Source organism: Protopterus annectens, chromosome 17.part0, assembly GCF_019279795.1.
Source record: "Protopterus annectens isolate FY-2018-M chromosome 17.part0, PAN1.0, whole genome shotgun sequence".
Lineage (NCBI taxonomy): Eukaryota > Metazoa > Chordata > Ceratodontiformes > Protopteridae > Protopterus > Protopterus annectens.
The window spans coordinates 757583475-757609258 of record NC_056751.1 but is presented as its reverse complement, the minus strand read 5'-3'; the positions used below and the strand labels follow the sequence as shown (position 1 = coordinate 757609258).

The following is a 25784-nucleotide window of genomic DNA, read 5'->3' as shown; positions in this document are numbered from 1 at the left end:
CCTTATGGGAAGAAGTCAGTATATGTTCCACTGCAGGGGAAATATGTGAAAGCCTGGCTATGAGTGAAACTGGAGCAGCCAAGCTGTCAATCTGAAGGCTTGAACTGATGGATGGAGTGCCCCTGAGGGATGAGTCAGGAGGTCTGGAACTGGGTCCAGAATCCACAGCTCCACTTGGAGATGAGGCCATAGAAGGGGAACCAGATCAGACGAGGCCAGTATGGGGTGATGAGAATCAAACTGCTCCTCAACGTGCTTGCTTTCTGAAGGACCTTGGGGATCAAGGGAAATGGGGGAAAGGCATAGAGGAGACCTGGGGGGCCAATCTTGTACACATGCATCCCTTGGTGACTCCCCGGAGGGAGGATCAGTGCAAAGTAGCTGCTGCAGTTGGCATTCATGGATGTGGCAAAGAGGTCACAGCAAAGCTGGCCCCACTTGTGGAAAATCTCTTCCACAACTTCCTGTTTTAGAGACCACTTGTGAGGCATCAGAATACCTCTGCTGAGTTTGTCCGCTATCATGTTGGACTTCCCGGGGATGTCCGTTGCTATCAGAAAACGTTGGGAACAGACTGCCCATCGCCATACTCTCAGTGCCTCGTGACATAGGGAGTAGGATTTGGTTCCTCCTTGTTTGTTTATATACCACACCACCGACATGTTGTCTGTCTGAACTGCAATTGTTACTAGTGGAAGGGAATTCTGAAATGCTTGCAATGCCAGCAGCACCACTCTCATCACTAGGACACTGATATGCAAGTGTTACTCATTTCCCTGCCAAACACCTTGGACAGATAATGCCCCCCACCCTATCTGGGAAGCATCCATGATCACTGTGGCTACTGCTTGCAGAAAGACAGTCAACCTAAGGTCACTTGAGTGGAGTGAAGCTACCAGTGCAGGTCTTTCTTGCAGGACTCTGTTATGATAAGTTTGTGAGACATGGGCAGCTCTTGCATGGACCCCTGAGTGAATAGTAGCCACTGAAGGATCCTCATGTGTAAGCAAGCTAAAGGTATCAGGGTTACTGCTGCCACCATGGTACCCAAAACTTTCAAAACAACCTTTGCCTGTACATTTTTCTTGGATAGGAGGTTCTTCACCTGATGACATAGGGTTTGGGCCCTCCTGGGTGGAAGTTTGGCCAACATTTGTCTTGTATCTAAGTCTTCCCCTATAAATACGATATGCTGTGATGGCAACAAGGCAGACTTTTTGAAGTTTATTGTGATGCCTAGTTGACAGCAAAGATGAATGGAGGTGTCTCTCGCTCTTGTTAGTAGATACTTGGTGGTGGCAGTTAGGAGCCAGTCATCTACGAATGGAAACACCCGGAATCCTAGATGTCTCAAGTGAGCCGTAACTACTACCATGCATTTGGTGAACACTCTGGGGGGCTGTAGTGAGGCAAAAGGGCAGAGCGTGAAACTGGTAGTGACTGGCTCCCAGCCGAAAGTGTAAATGTCTCCTGGATTCCCTGTCCATCTTTATGTGGTAGTATGCATCCTGGAGATCTATCATGTACATCCAATCATCTTTCCCCAGAAATAGGAGTATCAACTGCAGTGTCGCTATCTGGAACTTTGACTTCTTGACAAACTTGTTTAGCCTGCTGAGGTCCAGAATGGGCCTCCAGTCCCCTGTTTTTTTTTGGAACTAAAAAGAACCCCGAATAAGTTCCGAATCCAATTTGGTCTACGGGGACATTTTGGATGACTCTTTTTTTTCTAGCAACTTTTGTACCTCTAGAGTTGCATGGTCCCTTTGACTGGGTGGAACATCTGGGACTGATTTTTTTCTAAAAGGGGAGAGGAAAAAGGGTATGTAGTAACCTCTGGATAGGATTGCTTGTACCCATTTGTCTCTTGTTATTTTTAGCTAGGCATTTGGGTACAATGACAAGTGACTCCCAACTGCCTCCAGAGATGGACAGACGGGCTTCCTTTCAGGAGCGCTGAAAGGGCCTACCAAGGAAGGAATCCCTGTCACCTTGGTTTTACGGACCCCCTCTGTCGTTTGGTCGGCATCTTCCATTGTTACTTCTCCCTCAGCACCCCTGGGGAAAGAATCACCATGCACATCCAGGAAGCCCTCTGCACCCAAAGGGAAAAAACTCACCATGCACATCTGGTGAAGGATCTCTGGGACTTATGGATCCACACCCCCCCCTTCTGGCCTTTAGGATAAGGCCTGGTAGGGAGGGAAAAATGGACTCCCACTGCAGAAAGAATCTTTCTTTCTTGCTTGCACCTGGTAAGTCTCTTTCTCTCTTTCACTTTTGGCCCGAACAAGGACGAACCATCAAAAGGGGAGTTAATAAAGGAAGACTTGGCAGGATTCTGCGAAATCATATAAGTGCATCCAGGAATGCCTCCTTAAGGAAATTCCTATACCTGCTGCCCTACTTGCTTCATTGGCCATGTAAGAGATAAGTTGCATGGAGGAGTTTACCACAGAATTTAAGGTGGAGAGCTGGGAGGACACCTTGTCTGAAACCCCTGCAGCTGCAGAACCTTGGAGGGTATCTCTTAGCTCCTTCAGCAAATCCCTATGAAGCCTAGTGAAGTGGGTCAGGCAGTTCAGCAACCTAAGGGCAAAGGAAGTTGATGAAAACATACACTTTCCATATCTGTCCAGCTAGGAACAGGTTCCACTGAGGCCTGAGAGCCCCATGCCTTCCAACTGACTACCTTCATGAGCTGGTTGAAAGGCAGAGACACCCAAGAGGTGGAAGAGTGAGACCCAAAAGCCTCCAAGTACACAGACTCATCCTCAGGAGGGTTGATGGACTTCCAGGCATCTCTCTGTTTAAGGATCTCTAGGATGTCAGCAAAGGAGACATCCTCAGAGGGTGACCGTGTGGACCCTTCTGACTCATCGAGATCCATGTCTGATGTGATGGACTCCTCAGTGGAGTCTAAATGCTTCCTCTTGCATAACCTCTTCTGAGGGACCTCCTCGGAGGGGTACTCCGTGAGGTTTCAGAAGAGATCGCTTCACCCAATGGGGTGCCTGGGGTTTCATGTCTCCACATCTGGGTGGAACTGATGGCACTGAGATGGACACTGGCATTTTAGGGCTAAGAGTACTTTGACCTGAGAATGGAGCAGTCTGAGGTGACAGCACCTTCCTCATCAACTCGAAAGCCCCCCGTCCCTGATTCGAAGAGGTCCCTGGCTCTGAGGAAACAGAAAACTCCCACCTGCACAAAGGCAGTGGTCTCCAAGGCCGATATAGATGCCGAGCTCAAGCCCAGAGAGGTAGATTTGGGTCAGACAACTGTCCAGCCTAGCTCTCCTCCCCAGATCTGATGGTTCCGATGGAACTGAGGAGGTCGGAGCAGGTATCGGCAATGATGATTCCGCTACAATCGGATCCAGGCACTCCGGCTCCAAAGCCCCAGAATGGGTCGGGTGAGGAATCAACAAAGGGGAAGTGATGTTGGTCGGCTCCGAATCCCTCTGGGTTGGAGTCGACAATATCTTGGCCAGCGCCTGTGTCTGTAAATGTCTCTTCACCATCCACTCCGCATCATCATCCAAAAGGCTTCTGGAGGATCGAGAGGATAGAGTCAGAGATCTTACTGGTTGCAACAATGAAGATCTGAAGACTGGGGAGACTGGTTCCAACACTGAGGGAACGGCTCCTAAACTGGAACTATGTAGGCCCTGAAATCACAATGGGAGCCGAAGAGGGAGATTTCTCAATCCATGAAAGAAATTTCAGGGAACAAGAAACAGCTGGCTCGAAGGGGGAAGAATCAAGGATGTCAGCACTAAATTTAGGTCCCATTGAGGAGGAGGTCTCCTGACTGGAGGCTTCAGAAGGAAAATTCCTTTCAAGAAGGCTCTACAAAGCCTGTGGGACATGATATTGTGATCTGCGAACCTGACATGAAAGTTCAAGATAGCAGCCAACTGAACTCTAACTGTGGAAGAAGAGGAGCCCGCGTGAAAAATCTCCGCTAAGAAATCCAAAACTGCTTGAACTGGAGCAGTGAAGGGATCAATATTCTTGGCTTTAGCCCAATAAGAGAAACGTTTCCATTTGCTTGTATAAATCCTCCTGGTAGAGGATTTTAATGAAGCTACTAGGATGTCTCTAACAGGGTTAGAGATCATAGGAAGCCTGGCTAAGGAAGGAAGTGGAGCAACCATGCTGTGAGGTTGAGAGAAGGGATTGACCGGTGCAGCTGACCGGATTGGTGAATCAGAAGATCTGGCACTGGGTCCAGATGCCACGGCTGCACCAAAAGGTGACGATGGAGGAACAGAAACCAAATTTGTCGAGGCCAATAAGGAGCAATGAGAATCAATTTGGCTCTCAAAACAGTTGCTTTCTGGATAACTTGAGGGATCAGAGGAAAAGGAGGAAAGGCATAAAGAAGTCCCTGGGGCCAATCCTGGGTCAGAGCATCTCTGGGAGGATGGCCTGGCAGTGGGAAGAGAGAGAAGAAGTCTGGGCATTTGCTGTTTTGGGGAGTAGCAAAAAGATCGCAACATGGGCGACCCCATTCCAGAAAAATCTCTTCCACTATAGATTGCTTGAGAGACCACTCGTGAGGCATGAGAATAGCTCTGCTCAATCTGTCCGCTAAAATGTTGGTTTTCCCAGGGATGTGCATTGCTACCAGAAACCAATGAGAGGAGATCGCCCATTGCCAAAGTCTGGCGCTTCTCGACACAAGGGTAGGACTTGGTTCCGCCTGTTTGTTGATATACCAAACTACAGACATGTTGTCTGTGTGGACTGCAATTGTCCCTACGGAAGAAAGTCGTTGAGGGCTTGCAACGTTAAAAGCACTGCTCTCATCTCTAGGACATTTATGTGCAGGTGGTATTCGAAGGTTGCCACATCCCATGAACCATCCTGCCCTGATAATGACCCCCACCCGATCAGGGAGGCATCCGTAGTGACAGTGGCTACCGGAGATGGGGTACAAAGAGTCTGCCTTGGTGAATCTGGGGAGAAGCGATCCACCAAGCAAGATGATTCTTGCAAATCTGTGTCACCAGTATTTGGTGACGATTGGAAGTTGTTGGTAAGACCACTGAGTGAACAACATCCATTGAAGAAGGCGCATATAGAAGCGAGCCAGGGGAAGAAGGGTAATGGCTGCAGCCATGAGGCCTAACACCTTTAGAACCATTCTGGCCTGTACCTTCTTGTTGGCTAGAATGATCCTGACATGACTTTGAATGTCTGAGATTCTTTGATCTGTAAGGGTAGCTGACATCCTAACAGTGTTTAAGTTTGCCTATGAAAGTAATAGACTGGCAGGGCAATAAGGATGATTTTTCGGAGTTGATCGAGATGCCCAATTGAGAACAAAGATTTATAGTGTAATCCCTGGCTTGAACAAGCTGATGCCTGGTGGTGGCTGACAGGAGCCAGTCGTCGAGATACGGAAACACCTGGAATCCTTGACGTCTCAGGTGAGCCGTGACCACTGCCATACATTTGGTGAACACTCTGGGGGCTGTAGTGAGACCAAAGGGCAGGGCTCTGAACTGGAAATGACTGGACCCCAGCCGAAAGTGGAGGAATCTCCTGGAGCGCCTGTGAATTTTATGTGATAGTACGATCCTGAAGATCTATTGAGCACATCCAGTTGTCCTTCTGTAAGAAGGGCAGAATTGACTGAAGAGTGACCATTCGAATCTTGTCTTCCTCACAGACTTGTTGAGTCTGCTGAGATCCAATATTGGTCTCCAGTCTCCCGTCTTTTGGGGACCAAAAGAACCTTGAGTAGATTCCGGCTCTGAATGATCTGTTGTAACTGGCTGAATGGCTCTTTTTGCAGTAGTTTTAAGACTTCTAACTCTGCAATTTCCTTAGACCGGTGGTACATCTGGAAGGGAATTTGAGTGATAGAAAGGACTTTCCTCGAAAGGAATTTTGTAACCTCGGATATGATCGACTGTACCCATCTGTCTTGAGTGAGGGAACGCCAGGCTTCTGGGTACAGCGATAGTCTTCCCGACTGCCTCCAAGGACGGACAGTCGGGCAACATCTCAGGGATGCTGAAAGGGCTTGTCAGAGAGGCTCTCTGCTTCCCTGGTTTTGTGGACCCTCTGCCTCTAGAGCGGCGTCTGTTGTTGTTACCCCCTCTGCCTCTAGGGGTAAACTGACCACGTGAATCCGCGTGACTCCTTGGGATTTATGGAACCACATTTTGCCACCCTTCTGCCCTTTGGGGTAAGGTCTAGAAGGTGGAAAACGGACTCCCACGCAGAAAGAGTTTTGCCGTCCTGCTCACACCTGGTCAATGTTTCCTTCACTTGAGGGCCAAACAAAGCTGACCCATCAAAGGGAGAGTTTGTGAAGGACGCCTTAAAGGGATCTGCAAAATTACAGAGCCGCATCCAGGCTTGGCCTAAGAGCCACCCCTGTACCTGCGGCCCTACTCGCTCCATCAGCAGCATATGATATCAGTCGCATGGAGGAGTTAGCAATAGAATTAAGGGTTCCTAGCTGTGAAGCAATTTTTCTTGAGCCCCTGCAGCTGTAGGATCTGTACTACTTCACCGCTCCTTAAGGATATCCCTCTGGAGTCTGGTGAAGTGACATAGGTAGTTCCGCGAACGCATAGCAAAGGTCGCTGAAGAGAACATCCGCCTACCATATCTATCCATGGTCCTAGAGTCCTTATTAGGAGGATGGACAGGTACGGAAGGATCTGCAAGTTCCTTCTTAGTGGCAGCCGCCACCACCATGGCATCAGCGGGGACACCTTTTGTGAGGAATTGCTTGTCCGCCAGGGCAGTAATAAATTTAGAAGGCCTCCTAGGGACTGGCTCTACAGAGTCAGGAGCAGCCCATGCCTTTCGAGCAATAACCTGCATAAGGGGGTCGAAAGGCGGAGACACCCAGGAGGTGGAGGGCCGAGATCCAAATGCCTCCAGGTATACTGACTCATCCTCAGAGGGATTATTGGTGGGCCAGTTTCCCCTCTGTCTAAGGAGTTCTAGGATGTCTGAGAAGGAGACATCCTCAGAGGGGGATCTTGGGGATCCCTCTGACTCATCTAAGTCAGTATCTGAAGTGATAGATTCGGGGGAGTCTACGTGTTTCCTCTTACAGGTCCTCTTCCGTGGAGGATCTCCCGACAAATCAGGAGAATCCTCGGAAGAGGGGGTTCTTCCCAGTGGGGAAACCTGAGGCGGAGGATCTCTGGGTCCGGGAGCAAGAGAAGTGGCAGAGATGTCAACAGGCACCATATAGGGAGGAGCTAAGGGAACAGACTGCTGGCTGAGTCCAGTGGCCAGCACACTCTTCATCACCTCGAAGGCCCCCCTCCCAGGGAGGTCTGAGAGAACCCGTTCCGAAGAGCCAGGAACTCCGGGACCCACCGAAAGGGAAGGCTCCGAGGCAGATGTCGGAGCCGAGCTCACCAAGGCCGAGGCTCCAAGGGGAAGAGTGGGGTCGGACAAGGGTCCGATGCCACTCACCCCCTCGGAGGAGACCAGGGAAGCCCAACCACCGAATCCCTCTAAGGAAGGTCTCGAAGAGGAGATAAGAGTAGAGGCTGAAGGAGCAGAAGGGGGTATCTGTCCCTCAGCCGTAGCAGAAACTATTCTCAAGACTCCAACTCCAAGCTCTGGGGTAGAGTCGAAGGAGGAACTGCAATGGGGTGTGGGCTAATAGTCGTCTGTTGAGACGGACTATGTAGCATTTGGGCCAGTGCCTGAGATTTTAATAATCTGACCACTCTCTCTAAATCATGGTCAGAAAGCCTGGATGACCTTGAAGATCGGGTTCGATGGCTCCGCTCCGAGAGAAGAGGAGAAGCCGGAGCCGAGAGTATCAGCTCCAAGGAAGGGGACCTAGACCTCTTCCTCGAAGGAACCATCGGAGCCGATGAAACCATAGAAGCTGTCGGAGCCAACAACTTATCGGCTCCAGCCGGAGCCGACGCAGCCATAAAGGTAAGGGTGTCGGAGCCGATCGGAGCAGACACCGAAGCCTGAGCCACATGGTGGTCGGAACCGACCGAGCCGACACCGGTGGTCGAACCAGAATCTGCACCGATAGCCCTCGGTGCGAAGGTTTGTAATAAACCAGAATCGGCTCCAGCCGGAGCCGATCTTGACTCTGAAAGAGTCGGAGCCGAGGCCACAGGCTTGGACACAGAAGCCTGGGCCTTGGAAGACTTAGAAGTCTTAGATGGAGCCAACTTAGCCGGAGAGCCCTCCGGCTTAAGAAGGCCCCTCAAAATCAATTTATTTCTTCTCTCCTGCAGGACTCTCTGGCTAAAAGAATGACATATAGCACAGGAGTCCTGCAGGTGAAGAGGCCCCAGGCAGTAAAGGCAAGAAGTGTGACCGTCTGTCAGAGACATCTTCTGACAGCACGAGTCACACTTCTTAAAGCCTGAGACCCTTTCCTTAGACATGGTGAAATAATACACACACAACAACACCAGTCCAAGAAATTATATTAAATATCCCAAAATCTATCAATAACACACACACACACACACACACCCTAACAAGGAGGGGGATGGGATGGGAGAAGGTCTGACTAAAAGTTTTAAGGAGACAGGGAAATTCTAGTCAGAATGGGACTAAAACTGGACTAAAACTATTAATTTTAAAGTTTTAGAAGAAAAAGGGGCAAAAACAGTAATGTAAAAATCACTTACCAGGAGCTGGTAAAAGGAGGACCTCATCAGCGAAGCGGCAAACGAGATCTGGGTACTTACTGCCTTGCATCATGGGATATGGGGCTGCCTCGAGCTGGTAAAAGTGACTCTCGAGCTTAGCAAGTGCCGAGTCGGAGCCGAGGATCGGCTCCGAACCCATCAAGCAAGAATGAAGGCGAGATTGACAACTTAACATCATACACTTTCCATATCTGTCCAGCTAGGAACAGGTTCCACTGAGGCCTGAGAGCCCCATGCCTTCCAACTGACTACCTTCATGAGCTGGTTGAAAGGCAGAGACACCCAAGAGGTGGAAGAGTGAGACCCAAAAGCCTCCAAGTACACAAACTCATCCTCAGGAGGGTTGATGGACTTCCAGGCATCACTCTGTTTAAGGATATCTAGGATGTCAGCAAAGGAGACATCCTCAGAGGGTGACTGTGTGGACCCTTCTGACTCATCGAGATCCATGTCTGATGTGATGGACTCCACAGGGGAGTCTAAATGCTTCCTCTTGCATAACCTCTTCTGAGGGACCTCCTCGGAGGGGTACTCCGTGAGGTTTCAGAAGAGATCGCATCACCCAATGGGGTGTCCTGGGGTTTCATGTCTCCACATCTGGGTGGAACTGATGGCACTGAGATGGACACTGGCATTTTAGGGCTAAGAGTACTTTGACCTGAGAATGGAGCAGTCTGAGGTGACAGCACCTTCCTCATCAACTCGAAAGCCCCCCGTCCCTGATTCGAAGAGGTCCCTGGCTCTGAGGAAACAGTAAACTCCCACCTGCACAAAGGCAGTGGTCTCCAAGGCCGATATAGATGCTGAGCTCAAGCCCAGAGAGGTAGATTTGGGTCAGACAACTGTCCAGCCTAGCTCTCCTCCCCAGATCTGATGGTTCCGATGGAACTGAGGAGGTCGGAGCAGGTATCGGCAATGACGATTCCGCTACAATCGGATCCAAGCACTCCGGCTCCAAAGCCCCAGAATGGGTCGGACGAGGAATCAACAAAGGGGAAGTGATGTTGGTCGGCTCCGAATCCCTCTGGGTTGGAGTCGACAGTATCTTGGCCAGCGCCGGTGTCTGTAAATGTCTCTTCACCATCCACTCCGCATCATCATCCAAAAGGCTTCTGGAGGATTGAGAGGATAGAGTCAGAGATCTTACTGGTTGCAACAATGAAGATCTCAAGACTGGGGAGACTGGTTTCAGCACTGAGGGAACGGCTCCTAAACTGGAACTATGTAGGCCCTGAAATCACAATGGGAGCCGAAGAGGGAGATTTCTCAAGCCAGAAAGCCTTCGGGTCCGAAGATGAGTCCTTTGTATGTTTTTTTGATGGCTCCAAAGGTGAAGCAACAGAACACGGCCTCTTTCCTGTCTTTTCTGGAGGATGGAGATTTTTCAGTAGTTTTAGAGGTACTCTGATTCCTTTCCAAAGCCTCAGAGAACGGAGTTTTCAACAAACCTCTTACTATGAGTTTGTTCCTCCTTTCCATCAGTACCCAGGAACTAAAGGCATGACAGAAGGAACATGACTCCTGAAGGTGGATAGCACCCAAACAATACACACAGCTGGTGTGTCCATCAGTTAGAGACATCTTTTGACTGGACTTGTTGCATTTTTTAAAACCCAAAGGTTTTGCTTCTTTTTTTAACACACTATCACAAAAAAGTATAAGAAAGAACACAGTTTTTTTTTTAAGACAGTTAACAGGGAAACAGCTAACCCTACTACAGAAAAAGGAAAAAAGCAGTTCTAACCAAAAAGTGAACTGACTGCTACTACAAAGGAAACAAAGCCCTCTGAGTTAAATGGGCGGAAGGGAGCCCTCTAACTTAAACAGGCCCAAGTGAGCCCTCTAACTTAAATGGACTACCCTAGAAATCAAGAAAGGGGAAAAATTTAGTTCAAAACTCTCTAACTTAAATGAGTTAGGAGCCGGGATAGGGAAAAAAGGTCAAACAGGCCTAGCGGTAGATTATGGCCTCCAGAAAACACAAACAGCTATAAAAATAAACACATAAAAGCACAAAGTACTAGTCCAAATGATCTAAGTTATTAAACTACAACAACAATAGTAATTTTAAACTAGTTTTGAAGAGTTATAAGTAAGAAAAAATTCCACTTAGCCAAGAGCCTGTGTGGAGCACCTGATCTTGTTTAGCGGCAAACAAGATCTAGGTAATCTTCTCTGAGTATGATGGGATAGGGTATAGTCTCGAGCCGGTTGAAGCTCTCGAGCTTTTGTATAGGCCGAGTTGGAACCGATTCTTGGTTCTGAACCTAACCAGCAATGAATGAAGGTGAGATAGGACAACATAACATCCACAGTTTAACAGATTAAAAATGGAGTATTCCCTTAGCAAATCCCATCAAATCTTCCCTGTCCATAGTTAAAGAGACAAGAAGAAAAAACGTTTTATGTTTCTGCTTTTTCTTTCTGGAAGACTCTCTGGAAAAGGACCAAATTATGACAGGTACTAGCTCAGGAATCACAGACACCTTACCCTGGCTAAGCAGTATAGCTTCACCTGCCCTTCTCCTGGTCCTGACAAGAGTGGTTCATTTTTGCCCCATCCAGGCAATCCTATAGCCACAGAGGATGTACAAATCTCCATGTCCTTAGTGGTTTCCCAAGTGGCTACACCAGTGGGACCAGGAGTAAATGATAAGCAGTCGGAAGAACCAGTTTTGGCCACAGCAGAGTCACACAGCAGCAGCAGGGGCAGTCATGGAACCAGTTGGACACCTAAAGACTCCATAACAAATTTCTTCTTCTTGCAGATGGGGAAGCAAGAACTGTGGAGACTAACATCTGCTCCATGTTCATGCCAGGACAAAAGTTTCATAAGTGGGTAGAGAAGCCCAAGAGAGTCAGTAAACCCTCTGACAGAAAAATAAAAGTTCTCAGGAAAAAATGCAGTGACACTCACCTAAAGCACAATGTATTGCCCCACATATTCTCACTCTAGACAAAAATATAGAAAAGGAAAGTAAAAATAGATTTTTACACAATTTTCTAAAAAAAATAACCAAAGTAAAAATCCCTTTGGCAAGCAACACAGTTCCACAGAAAAGTATTTTCTAGCATAAAATTAAACAGTTCACAAGAAAAACAATCTTTTTCTTCAGAAAATAAATGCAGTGGAAAGGTTTTTCCCACTAGGGTACTTATCTGCCGAGCCTTGAAAGGATCAGTAGGTGACCGTCAGCTCCACAAAGGCCACAGAGGTGTTTAGTGGCTGCCTTTTTATATGGCTCTGTTCAGCCAGTGGCAGTTTTGGCATGTGGAAAGTGTCCTTAAGCTTTTGCAATATAACCCAAACAGCTTAAGCTACTGCAGCAGTGTTCTTCATGTTGATCATCGGCCCCTTACATAAGGTTGGGGACAGTTTGTACCATCATGAAAAACACGTTTCAATTTTTTAGCTGAACTGACTTTTGATCACACTCTCTATTTTAAAATTCAATATATGGCAGTGTAGAAGGGGCCCAAAATCGCTGGTTCGATCCTTGGCTGGGGTAACTTCTGTGCAGAGACTGCATGTCCTCCCTGTGGTCGCGTGGGTTTCCTCCGGGTGCTCCGGTTTCCTCCCACATCCCAAAGACATGCTGTAGGTGGACTGGATACTCTAAACTGGCCCTAGGTGTGTGTGTGTGTGTGTGTGTGTGTGTGTGTGTGTGTGTGTGTGTGTGTGTGTGTGTGTGTGTGTGTGTGTGTGCGCCTTCTGTGGAAAGTTGGGCGCCAGGATGGCAACTCGACACTGTAAAACTCCACTGCCAATCATGAGCGGACAGGTGATTCTGCTGAGGTGACCTCTAATTGGGAAAAGCCAAAAGAAGAAGAAGAAGGGGCCCAAAATGACAGCCATTAAAGTCAGAAAAACTCTAAAGTAATGATTATATTACACTTGGAATTCTGTGGCTGTATTAATTAAAGTTCAAGCAAGGTCAGATGTTTTTGATAGATATGTCAGTCATACTCATTATGAAGTATGACAGTGCTATTGTATAAATGCATTATGAAGACTGAATGGTGCAGTTTACAATACCACCATCTGGGATGTCACAGTTTTTTTATGACAAGATTCCATAAATTACTTACTGAAAATAAGGATGAAACAAATACGAAATGACCAACTTGCGTCCACTAACCCAGAACGATAACAAGAGTAATAGAGGTTGGTATAATGGTTACGGCGTTTACCTCACTTACACAAGATGCAGGCTTCGATTCTTACATGGGGTATTTAGCTAGGCCTAAGATGGCCAACAAGTGCAATTAGCCTAGTATGAACCTGTTAATACACAGCATGCACCACTTTTACTTCAAGAGTAGAGTTGTGGAGGACATCATTTGCCTTTTAAAACTTTGTCTTAAAAATGGATCTCCGCTTAGACATCGGTATGCTCCAAACAACCATTTACAAGTTGACATCTGTTGGTTTGCTCATACAGTTTGTAGAAAAACAAGTGCATATTTTACGTTTTTGACTCTGAATTGAATTCTCAGTTTCAATGTTTGTAAGCTGGACAGCCTTCCTGTAAAGACATGAGTGTGCAGCTGACAGCAAGTCACTAGAAAGATTAAAGCTTTCTCCGTAGGAAAACCATCTAACCAAATGACACCAGAATGAGCACTCCACTGTTCATTAATTCTTGAAAGGTCCATAGAAATCCACTGAAACAGCAGTTTAGTAGTAATATATTGAACTAGCTTGTCCAGATTTACAGTTAGAAAATATGTTCCCATTTGAGCAAAGGCAGCTATTCTGGTTTTCTGCATCAAGTATTTGGAAAGAGAGTGTTGCAAAGGGATTGCTAAGAAGTGGTGTAAGCAGTGACGGGGAACTGTTGTCTTAGCAGATGAACCACTCCTTTATTATTATTTTTTTTTCTTTTACTGCAGATGCCCACCAGTGTCCAATGCTAGACACTTTGACATGGAGGAACACTGGACACCCCAAGGAAAGAAAAACAAGTAAACAAAAGAAATATCTGCTTATTACAGACACTGACCTTTAATACACTGTTTCTGCTATTTTATGTGAGTAGAAATGTTGACACCTGGGGTTAAAGGACATACAGTCACACCTTTATATGTTATCTTGGACTAGTGGTTTAGACCACCATGCTGGACAGCTGTACTCCTTACAAATTAAACTGATGTTCTGTTTTTAGAAATGACACTGTAAAGGACAATTTCTTTATGTCTGGAGCACTGACAACTTACTCACCCTCAAGTGACAGAGTCAGGGTTTGAGCAGGGGGATGGAAGCTACATTCAGATGCATGGGGGGAGAAAAAAAAAACATGAAATCATCCTTTGTTTGTAAAAAAATCTTTTCTTTATTACAAACCTTGGAATGCAGTGTGCCGACTACCAGCAAATGTTTTGGTCTAGGTTGTTTTATACAGTGAGAGTGAGAATCTTTATGTGCAGAGATGGGGAAATAAACCACAATTACTGTAGACTGCTAGGGAGGATATCTTTTTAAGGCTTACCCGTAGTAAATCATGTTGATAATGGGTAGGTAGGCTGACACATGAAAACTAAGTATGCTTATTTGGGTGGCTCATGGATACAGAAGCCAGAAGTGCACTGACACACAGTCAGCTGACAGGGGTGTTTACTGACCTCACTAGGGTGTGCCCTCCCACTATCTACTACGTGCAAAGCAGCAGTTTGTTTACCTTTGGCAATGGAGCATAAAAATAAAGATAGTCATACAACATATTTAGTTTGCATGCAATATCAGCAAAGGGTGCGAACATGCTTACATCAACATCACTTTCTGTTAATCTGACCGTCTGGTGAAGTCTTTCCCGATATATTTCAGATGTAGGTGTCTACAAAAAATAAATAAAAAGATAAGATGACAAGTGTACCCAAGCAGATATTTTACTGTTCGTTTTACATGTACTTCAAGAGCAAGTTGTTAGCGTTAACTGTGCTTAAAGGCAGAGATGCAACTTACTTAATTTCAGAAGGGGCTGTAAGACATATCCTTAACAAAATATTTAAACAGTGTGATATATGTCTCCTTGAAAAGGTATTCAAAATACATTTAACATAAGCTAATGAAAATCCAAAGACAGTTTTTCAGTTTCTTAATTTCTCCTTGCAGCTGCATAATTTATCCAGCAAATAAGTTCCAGAAGTTTTTGTTTGTAATTTAGATGTACAAATCAGCTGTTTGAGACTATAAATTAGCAGTTATAAATGTAAAGGCTGGGATTTAGAAATCTGTCATCCTTGATGGAATGAAAACTAAACTACAGCACAAATTAACCAGATGTTCAAATGTCTGCACAAATGAATTTCCCTTGGTATTCATGCCTGGACCACATCACTTATCTGCGTGAAACTCATTTTTAACCTGATGATAGTACACCAGAATGTATCAGGTGACAGTTTTAAGGTGCAGAAGGACTGAGACCTGATTCTGGTGCCAATGATCCAGGATTCAGTTATGGGCCCGGTGTCAGTACAAATTGGTTGAGAAAGGCTAGCGTTAATAAATGAGAAGTTATGTACCTACCATAACGTTCCATGTTAGTTGTCTTCTCTCGCCTTCCTTCTTGCTGGATGGGTTCGGAGTCGAACCTCGGCTCCAACTCAGCCACTTACTAAAGCTCGAGAGCTAATTTTATTGGCTCGAGGCAACCCTATATCCCATAATGCTAGGCGATAACTACCCAGATCACATTTGGTAGCTGAAAAAACAACCTAGGCAATATAGTTCTCCAACTGGAGAGGAGGAGGAAAAGGATAACCCCGAAAGGATCGCTATCAAAGCTGAAGTTACCCTAGGACAAGGTATTTGGCTAAAAATGCAAGATCAGGACCCTTCAAAGAAGGGGGAAAAACTTCTCAGTCTGTCCAGGCTAGGGGGATGGTGGGCAGGACACAAGAAAGAAGGTGAGAAAAGACAACTAACATGGAACGTTATGGTAGGTACATATCTTCTCAATGTTAAGTTGTCAATCTCACCTTCATTCTTTCTGGATGGGACCGCGTCCCTAGCACCTTCATCCTGGGTGGCTCATTGGAACAGACTCTTGAGAACGGTGGAACCAAAGTTTGCCCTGCTTCTGGAGGCCATGTCCAATTTGTAATGCGATACAATGGTATGAGGAGAAGCCCATGTGGCTGCCACGCAAATAGTGTCTATTGGTAGTCTGGCTTGAAAGGCTGTTGATGTGGCTAGTGCCCTGGTTGAATGGGCTCTTGGCCTAGAAGGCAATTCTTTACCTCTGAGTTGGTAAATATACGTGATCAAAGAAGAGAGCCACCTAGACAAAGTTACCTTGGATACTGGAAAGCCTTTCCTATTTTCTGCATAAGATAAAAAGAGTTGATCAGATTTCCTGATTTGTTTAGTTCTGTCCAAATAATATCAGCGCTGACAATGAACATCCAGACAATGCAGTTTTTGCTCCGCCCTGTTCGTATAATTAGGGAAGAAAACTGGGAGGTCAATTGTTTGATTTAAATTTGTCTGTGAAGCCACCATGGGTATGAAAGAGGGGTTCGTTCTTAGAGAAACTCTGTCTTTGTGGAAGACTAAGTAAGGAGGACGAATGCAGAGGGCATGAAGTTCAGATACTCTCCTAGCAGATGTAACAGCGACCAGGAAGAGTGTTTTCCAGGAAAGTAATTTCAGTGAACAGGAAGCCGCAGGTTTAAAGGGAGGTAGAATCAAGGATGTTAAAACTAGGTTTAGATCCCACTGTGGTGGAGGATCTTTGATTGGAGGTTTGAGTAAAAAGGCACCTCTCAGGAATGCTTTGCAAAGCTTATGGGACATGATGCTGCAGTCCGACAGACCTATGTGAAAATTTGAAATGGCTGCCAACTGAACTTTTACTGTGGAGGATGAAGACCCTGAATGAAAAATTTCAGCTAGGAAATCTAAGACCGAGTGAATTGGAGCAGTGAACGGATCTATATTTCTAGCCTTTTCCCAGAAAGAAAAACGTTGCCATTTACTAGTGTAAATCCTTCTGGTAGAAGATTTAAGGGAAGCTACTATAATATTCCTGATGGGATTTGAAATCATAGGAAGCCTGGCTAGGGACAGAAGTGGAGCAACCAAGCAGTGAGGTTGAGAGAATGAAGGGATTGGTGCAGCTGCCCCGACTGATGGGTCAACAGATCTGGCACTGGATCCAGATGCCAAGGCTGTACCAAAAGATAACAATGTAGGAATGGGAACCATATCTGTTGAGACCAATAAGGGGCAATGAGAATCATCGCGGCTCTCAAGGCGGTCGCTTTCTGAATTACCTGTGATATTAACGGAAGGGGTGGAAAAGCGTAGAGAAGTCCCCTAGGCCAATCGTGGACTAGAGCGTCTCTGGGGGGATGGCCTGGCAGGGGGAAGAGAGTGCTGTTTTGAGGTGTAGCAAAAAGATCGCAGCAAGGAAGGCCCCACTTCTGAAAAATCTCTTCCGTCACAGATTGTTTGAGAGACCACTCGTGTGGCATGAGGATAGCTCTGCTCAACCTGTCCGCTATGATGTTGGACTTCCCAGGGATATGCATTGCTATCAGAAACTGCTGAGAAGAGATCGCCCATTGCCAGAGTCTGAGAGCTTCTCGACACAGGGGATAGGACTTGGTTTTGCCCTGCTTGTTGATATACCACACTACGGACATATTGTCCATTCGGATTGCAATAGTCCCCAGGGGAAGAGAGTCTTGGAGGGCTTGCAACGTCAAAAGCACTGCTCTCATCTCCAGGATATTTATGTGCAGGTGGCATTTGAAAGGTTGCCATGTGCCGTGGACTGTCCTGCCCTGAAAATGCCCCTCCCACCCGATCAGGGAGGCATCCGATGTGACCGTGGTGACCGGAGAGGGGGGAATAAAGGGTCTGCCTTGATGGACTTGATGGGAGCTCATCCACCAAGAGAGATGATTTTTGCAAATTGGAGTTATCATGATCTTGTAGTGCATGGGGAGTTGTTGGAAAGACCATTGGGTGAAAAGCATCCACTGTAGAAGACACATGTAAAAATGGGCAAGAGGAAGAAGTGTGATGGCGGCCGCCATGAGCCCTAATACTTTCAGGACATACCTGGCCTGAATTCTGTCGCTCTGAAGCAGAACATGGACATGATTTTGGATATCTAAAATCCTTTGATCTGTTAGCTTTGCTGAAAGCTGCATGGTGTCCAAGTTGGCGTCCATAAAGGTAGTAGATTGACAAGGCGACAAGGGAGACTTTTTGAAATTTATAGAGATTCCTAGCCCTCTGCAAATGTGGATGGTGTAATCTCTGGCCTGAAGAAGTTGATGCCTGGTGGTGGCGGTGAGGAGCCAGTCGTCTAGATATGGAAACACCTGGAATCCTTGATGCCTCAGGTGAGCCATAACCGCTGCCATACATTTGGTGAACACTCTGGGGGCTGTAGTGAGACCAAAGGGCAGGGCTCTGAATTGGTAGTGACTGGCCCCCAGCCGGAAGCGGAGAAACCTCCTGGAGCGCCTGTGAATTTTGATGTGATAGTATGCGTCCTTAAGGTCCACAGAGCACATCCAATTGTCCTTGCCCAGAAAGGGTAGAATGGACTGTAGCGTGACCATCTGGAACCTTGTCTTTTTTACAAACTTGTTTAGTTTTCTGAGATCTAATATTGGTCTCCAGTCCCCTGTTTTTTTTGGTACCAAAAAGAACTTTGAGTAGACTCCGGATCCTATTTGGTCTGCTGGGACTGGCTGGATGGCCCTTTTTGCTAGTAGTTTTGAAATTTCTAGCACTGCTTGTTCCCTTAGACTGGGTGGAACATCTGGAAGGGATCCCTTTTGTTGCGTTGGGGTTTGGATAAAGGGAATTTTGTAACCCTCGGATATAACCGACTGTACCCATTTGTCTAAAGTAAGGGAGAGCCAGGCCTTTGGGTACAGTGATAATCTTCCCCCGACTGCCTCCGAAGGTGGACAGTCAGGCAACATCTCAGGGATGTTGGAAGGGTTTGTCAGAGAGAGAGACTCTCTGTTTCCCTGATTCTGCGGACCCCCTCTGCCTCTTGGGCGGCGTCTGTTGTTGTTACCCTCTCTGCCTCTGGGGGCAAACTGACCTCTTGCGTCAGGTGTGACTCCTTGTGATTTGCGGAACCACATTTTTCCACCCTTTTGACCCTTAGGATATGGTCTGGAAGGGGTGGAGAAATGGACTCCTACGGCAGAAAGAGTCTTGCCATCTTGCTCGCATCTGGTAAAGGTGTCTTTCACTTGAAGGCCGAACAACGTCGAACCATCAAAGGGGGAGTTAGTGAAGGATGCCTTGAAGGGGTCTGCAAAATTACAAAGCCGCATCCAGGCGTGACGCCTTAAGGCCACACCTGTGCCTGCAGCCCTACTCGCTCCATCGGCTGCATAGGAAATGAGCCGCATGGAGGAGTTAACAATGGAGTTTAGGGTTCCCAGCTGTGAGCTGATTTTCTCTTGGGACCCAGCAGCTGATGGATCCTGTAAAACTTCACCCAACTCTTTGAGAACATCTCTCTGAAGGCGGGTGAAGTGACACAAGTAATTCAGCGACGCATGGCAAAGGTCGCTGAAGAAAACATCCGCTTGCCGTACCTATCCATAGTCCTAGAATCCTTGTTAGGAGGATGGATAGGTATTGAAGTTTCAGCTAGTTCCTTCTTGGTGGCTGCAGCCACCACCATGGCATCAACCGGGACACCTTTTGTTAGAAATTGCCTATCCGTTGGAGCCGTAATAAATTTAGAAGGCCTCCATGGGGTGGGTTCCACCGAATCCAGGGCCATCCATGCCTTTCGTGCCACCACGTCCATAAGGGGGTCAAAAGGCGGAGACACCCAGGAGGTGGAGGGTCGAGAACCAAATGCCTCCAGGCAAACCGACTCGTCCTCAGAAGGATTAAGGGAAGACCAGTTCCCCCCTCTGTTTCAGGATTTCAAGGATGTCTGAGAAGGAGACATCCTCAGAGGGGGACCTTGGGGATCCTTCCGACTCATCCAAGTCAGTATAGGACGTAATGGACTCAGGGGAGTCCACATGCTTCCTCTTACATGTCCTCTTGCACGGAGGTTCACCTGAAGGGTCAGGAGAAGCCTCGGAAGAGGAAGATATTCCCAGTGGGGAAACCTGAGGCGTTGGGTCTCTGGGTCCGGGAGCAAGAGAGTGGGAAGAGACATCAGCAGGCACTGTAGTGGGAGGAGCTGATGGAGCTGACTATTGACCGTGCCCTGGGGCTAGTACACTCCTCATCACCTCGAAGGCTCCCCTATCAGATAGGCCAAAGGGCTCCCGATCCGAAGAGGTGGGAACCCCAGGCCGCACCGACAGGGACGGCTCCAAAGCCGATGTCGGGGCCAAGCTCATCAGCGCCGACACTCCGAGAGGGAGAACGGGGTCGGACAAGGGTCCGATGCCACTTGACCCCTCGGAGCCAGCGAGAGAGACCAGGCGCCCGGATCTCTCCAATGAAGGTATCAAGGAGGAGATCGGAGCAGAAGACGACAGAGCTGAAGGGGGAGGTATCGGCTCTGATGCCACAACAGTCACGGCTCTGAACTCTGAGGGAGAGTCGAAGGAGGAATAGTAGGTAGAGTTGAAATAGCCACTGTCTGATGAGACGGGCTATGAAGCATTTGGGCCAGTGCCTGAGACTTTAACAGTCTACTGACCACTCTCTCGAGGTCATGGTCGGAAAGTCTGGACGACCGAGAAGAACGGCTCCGATGGCTCCGCTCCAAGAGCAAGGGTGACCCTAGAGCCGAATGGATTGATTCCAGAGATGGAGATCTGGATCTTTTTCTGGAGATGGATGGAGCCGAAGGAGCTGAAGATACGTCGGCTCCAGCTGGAACCGACCGTGAAAGTAAAGGCTCAGCAGTATCGGCGCCGAGTGGAGCCGAAGTTGGAAGCTGCAGCACCGAAGCATCAGCTCCAGCCAAAGCCGATGTTGCCACAGATGATGAGCCAGCAGCCGAAGGCTTAGGACTCGGAACCGACAGTTTTGCTGGCTTCGAGGGCTTCCCCGGCACGGACTTAGGCGGGGAGCCTTCGGGCTTTAATAAGCCCCTTAATATTAATTTGTTCCTGTGCTCCTGCAGGACTCTTGGGCAGAATGCATGGCACACAGAACAAGAGTCCTGCAGGTGCAGGGGTCCCAGGCAGTAAACACAAGAAGTGTGACCGTCTGTCAGAGACATCTTCTGACAGCACGAGTCACACTTCTTGAAGCCTGAGACCTTTGTGTCCTTCGACATAGTATTGTCGAAGAAGGCACAAGTAAAAAACACACACACACACACACACACACACACCCACACACATACACCCAATCCAAGCAAACTAGTTAAACAGGGATACACAAGCGCACCACAGACACAGCAGATAATCCCTGTCAGGAACTAGGAAAGGAGCAGGCCTAAGGCCTAAAGTAGGGGGAGGGATTAAAATGGATAAAAGGGGAAAAAAATTTAGCGCTAACGGGAAAAGGGGTGTAATATAACTGTTAGCTAACTAAACAAAGAAAGGGAGTGGGAAAGCTAAGTTTCAAAGGTGACTTTGAAGTAATGAAAATCCCAACACTTACCAAGAGCCGGTAAAACGCACCTCGTCAGCAAAGCGGCAAATGGTATCTGGGTAGTTGTCGCCTAGCATCATGGGATATAGGGTTGCCTCGAGCTGGTAAAATTAGCTCTCGAGCTTTAGTAAGTGGCCGAGTCGGAGCCGAGGTTCGGCTCCGAACCCATCCAGCAAGAATGAAGGCGAGATTGACAACTTAACATCTCACCTTATAGAAATTACATCTAAATTTTTAACCCTGACATTTCTTCTATAGACAATATTTGGTAAGGATGGGCCTAGAACACTAAGCCAAGTAATTCACGACATCATCACAGCATACCTGATACAGTGCTCAACCTGTGTTCCTTTCAGCATTATCATTTGAGAAGTCTCTGTAACTAACTTCTTGGATGATTGTATAGTTGCATAAGGTTCTATACAATCTTCAAGGAGAAGTCACTGTAACAGTAAATCACAATATCTAGATTTTACCTGCTTGTGTTCTCTTCTTTTCTCTCTTGAGATTTCATCATCCCCCATCTGTCTCTATGAAGATCAATGCTGGTCTCACACCAGTGTTCTACGCAATGGGACCCTACACAGCATTCCTAAAAACTTTCTTTTGTTTTTCAAGCCCTAACTGGCATTCATATGGAAGCATTTTTTTGCAGACTATTACCTTCCACAAATAATACCACTAGCATAAACATTCCAAGGAATAAATGCAGAATACTGAAACACAAATAGTTACAAGAACAAAATATGTACAACTCGTTCAGGGGATGGAAGAAGGGTAGTTCTACTGTTTCGGTGACCATTTGTCAAAGTGCTACTGCTATAGTAAGTATCTTACATGACTGTACTTTAATCATTTGTCGAAGTGCTAATGCTGTGGTAAGTATGTTACATGACTGTACTCTTAGCTCTTACTACTGCTGTGTTAAGTATCTTATTCAACTGTGTGCTTATCTTTTATCAGAAGTGCTTGTGCTGTGGTATTTTACATGACTGTGCTTTTACCTTTTGTTGAAGTGTTGGTGCTGTGGTAAGTATCTTACAAGACTGTGCTCTTACCTTTCCTCAAACTGCTATTGCTATGGTAAGTACTTTTACCTTTTGTCAATGTGCTACTGTAAGTATCTTACACGACTGCAGTCTTACCTTTTGTCACAGTAGTGCTATGGTAAGTGTCTTACACGACTGCAGTCTTACCTTTTGTCACAGTAGTGCTATGGTAAGTGTCTTACATGACTGTTCTCATACCTGTTATCGAAGTCCTAATGCTACAGTAAGTTTCTTACCCAACTATACTCTTACCTTTTGTCAAAGTGCTAGTGCTATGGTGTCTTATATGAGTGTACTCTTGTGTTTTGAGAGGACTACTGTAACAATAAATTAAAGCATTTGAATAGTTTGCATTAAGTACCAGGATACCCTGGAAAGAAAACAGCTACAGGATCACCTGCAGCACTACCACGCCAAAAGCAGTCCATTCTCTGGGCCCTCCAAGAACTGGAAGCACATCCAACTACTGAAGGCACATTCAACAACTGGAACATCCACAGAGGTCCCTTACTAAAAGAATACAGAACATTAGTAACATGTCCTAAGCAGACCGCCTCAAGGCCCTACCCCTGTATTCTGCGTCCTACAGGCTGTTGCAGGCATATCTATACCTGGCATACAGGCCATTGTCAGACTCCACCCTGATTGACCTCCTGCATATCCACAAAACAAACAGCACCAGAATTACCCATTCTAAAGACTTAAACCTTGGCTCCGACATAAATAGGACCTGCTGGAGAGACAAGTATGAATCCCAGACCCTTCTCTGGAGCAGATTCCCCATCCATCTAAAGCAGAGTTTATCTGTAACTCAATTCATGTGTAACTTGGACAGCTGGATGGGCAACAGGAAATTCAGACCTGGTTTGTCACCTCTGTCTCTAATGGACACAAGCAGCCTGTAAATGGGTCATCTCCAAGGCCCCTGCTTATAAATGGGTCATCTCCAAGGCCCCTGCTTGTAAATGTTTCATCTCCCAAGACCCTGCTTGTAAATGGGTCATCTCCAAGGCCCCTGCTTATAAATGTTTCATCTCCCAAGACCCTGCTTACACTTATCAAGGGTACCAGAACTTGCCAGAGATTTGGGATGCGTGGATAGGCTTAAAAAGGCCCTTGTGGTCTTTAGCCTAGTACACACCTATGAACCATGCCTCTAAGTTGTATTGTATGGGAAATATAGTCTGCAGTCCATCTGACAGCTTCTCTATACAGATAAGCATGTTATTTCCTTTGGTTATGTAATACACATCTGTTTTTTAATGGATTTTTATATGCACTTTTTAAAATGAAGAGCTGTACATTATTAACTTATACTAATATGTGCTGCATTTGAACAACATTGTGCTGGGTATGTCCTACATGCAATTCTGCCTAGTAACATAGACATGTGATAAGGAGAAGAGCTGCCATGTGACACAATCACAACTTCCATCTACCCATCAGTAAAATGAGTACATGACAATGAGTTTGGACAATGCTCTATGAAAATGGACTGATAGCACCTAAGTCTCTAATATGTGCTACACTGTTAAAAACATAAGAGTAGATTGTGCTTAATTAGAATACATATCACTTTACTTCTCACATCCGAGATTGTATCATTCCATCTACAAAGTGCTTTTAGCATCTTAATGGCTCCATGAACATCTGGTGCTTCCATTCATAACAGCAGATGATGGAAATAAAAAGCATGTGTCTGTTTTTCCTACCAGTATCAAAGTCTTTTTTTATTTCTAGAGACAGCTTCCAAAATATCTTGCATGGTAACATAGTAAAGGCAACACATCTGCAGAGTTTCCCAAAATATGTGTGGATTTGGTTTCCATTTATGGATTAAAGTTATCTTACCACTTGAAATATTTGTTAAATGATTCTGCAGACCTGCAGTATGAATTATTGAGAGTGAAAGGGTGTGGCATAAGACCCATTTCCAAATCCAGATTGCTTCTTGGAATTGCAAAGTTCCCAGTCCATCCTTGCTTGTTTATGTAGCACATTACTACAGTGTTTTCAGTACTGATTTGAAAGTGACATGGTTACCGTTTTTTCCTGAAAGGCTATTATAGCCTTGAAAACTGCTTTCATCTCCTTCAAGCAGATACAAATTGAACTTGATTGTTCAGACCTGCTGTTCTGTATTGACTGGATGCTCCAACACAGTCCCAACAGACTAAAATTAAATGTTTTAACATTTGCTGTTGGAAGCCGGGTCATACTTATAGATGTATTTACCATGTCTGTTCACAGGAATCCTTCAGTTCATGTATTGTGCCATAGGAGGCATGCACAGATTACTAATATACCACTGCAGTTTTCCCCATGTAACCCTGCAGGAGGTTTCAGGAGAAAGCAAGAAGACATACGTCCCATCCATTCAGAAAACATCCCACTGTGTAGGACTGCCGTTGTTAGAAATCTGTCAACAATCTTTGATTTGCTACGAAGAATTTTATTTAGGTAAGCAGTTCAAAACATTGCAATGCAATTTGTTTTTATTTTGCCAGTTAATGAAGTAAAACGCATATCAAAAAGAAACACTTATTTAGAACAAACTGTACTATATCCATATTTACACTATATCCAAATGTCAAATAAGGAAAAAGGAAAAAAATTACATTGTGGGATCAAGCAATCTAAAAATTATTATTCATGACTCGTGTCCCTTCCCCAAATATAATAACCTTACAATTATTATTCATGACTCAGGTGTCCCTCCCCTGTATACAGTAACCTTAAAATTATTATTCATGACTCAGGTGTCCCTTCCCTGTATATAGTAAACTTAAAATTATTACTCATGACTCAGGTGACCCTTCCCCATATATAGTAACCTTAAAATTATTATTCATGACACAGGTGTCCCTTCCCCATACATAGTAACCTTAAAATTATTATTCATGACTCAGATGTCCCTTCCCCATATATAGTAACCTTAAAATTATTATTCATTGGTCAGGGATCCGTTCCCCATATACAGTAACCTTAAAATTATTATGCATGACTCAGGTGCCCCTCCCCTGTACATAGTAACCTTAAAATTATTATTCATTACTCAGGTGTCCCTCCCCTGTATACAGTAACCTTAGAATTATTATTCATGACTCAGGTGACCCTTCCCTATATACAGTAACCTTAAAATTATTATTCATGACGCAGATGTCCCTCCCCTGTATATAGTAACCTTAAAATTATTATTCATGACTCAGGGATGCCTTCCCCATATAGAGTAATCTTAAAATTGTTATTCATGACTCAGGTGTCCCTCCCCTGTATATAGTAACCTTAAAATTATTATTCATGACTCAGGTGTCCCTTCCCCATACATAGTAACCTTAAAATTATTATTCATGACTCAGGTGACCCTTCCCCATATATAGTAACCTTAAAATGATTATTCATGACTCAGGTGTCCCTCCCCTGTATATAGTAACCTTAAAATTATTATTCATGACTTAGGTGTCCCTTCCCCATACATAGTAACCTTAAAATTATTATTCATGACTCAGGTATC

At 45.8% G+C, this 25784-nt stretch overlaps 1 protein-coding gene across 6 annotated transcripts in view; it reads right to left on the bottom strand.

The window, feature by feature from the left end:
• Positions 1–25784, bottom strand: part of PLEKHA4 (pleckstrin homology domain containing A4) — a 2050101-nt gene that overhangs the window by 585957 nt on the left and 1438360 nt on the right. For all 6 annotated transcript variants that reach the window (XM_044059475.1, XM_044059472.1, XM_044059474.1 and 3 more), the window contains one exon: positions 14434–14502. In XM_044059475.1, coding sequence (XP_043915410.1) covers positions 14434–14502 — 69 coding nt within the window. The remainder of the gene's footprint in view (positions 1–14433; positions 14503–25784) is intronic.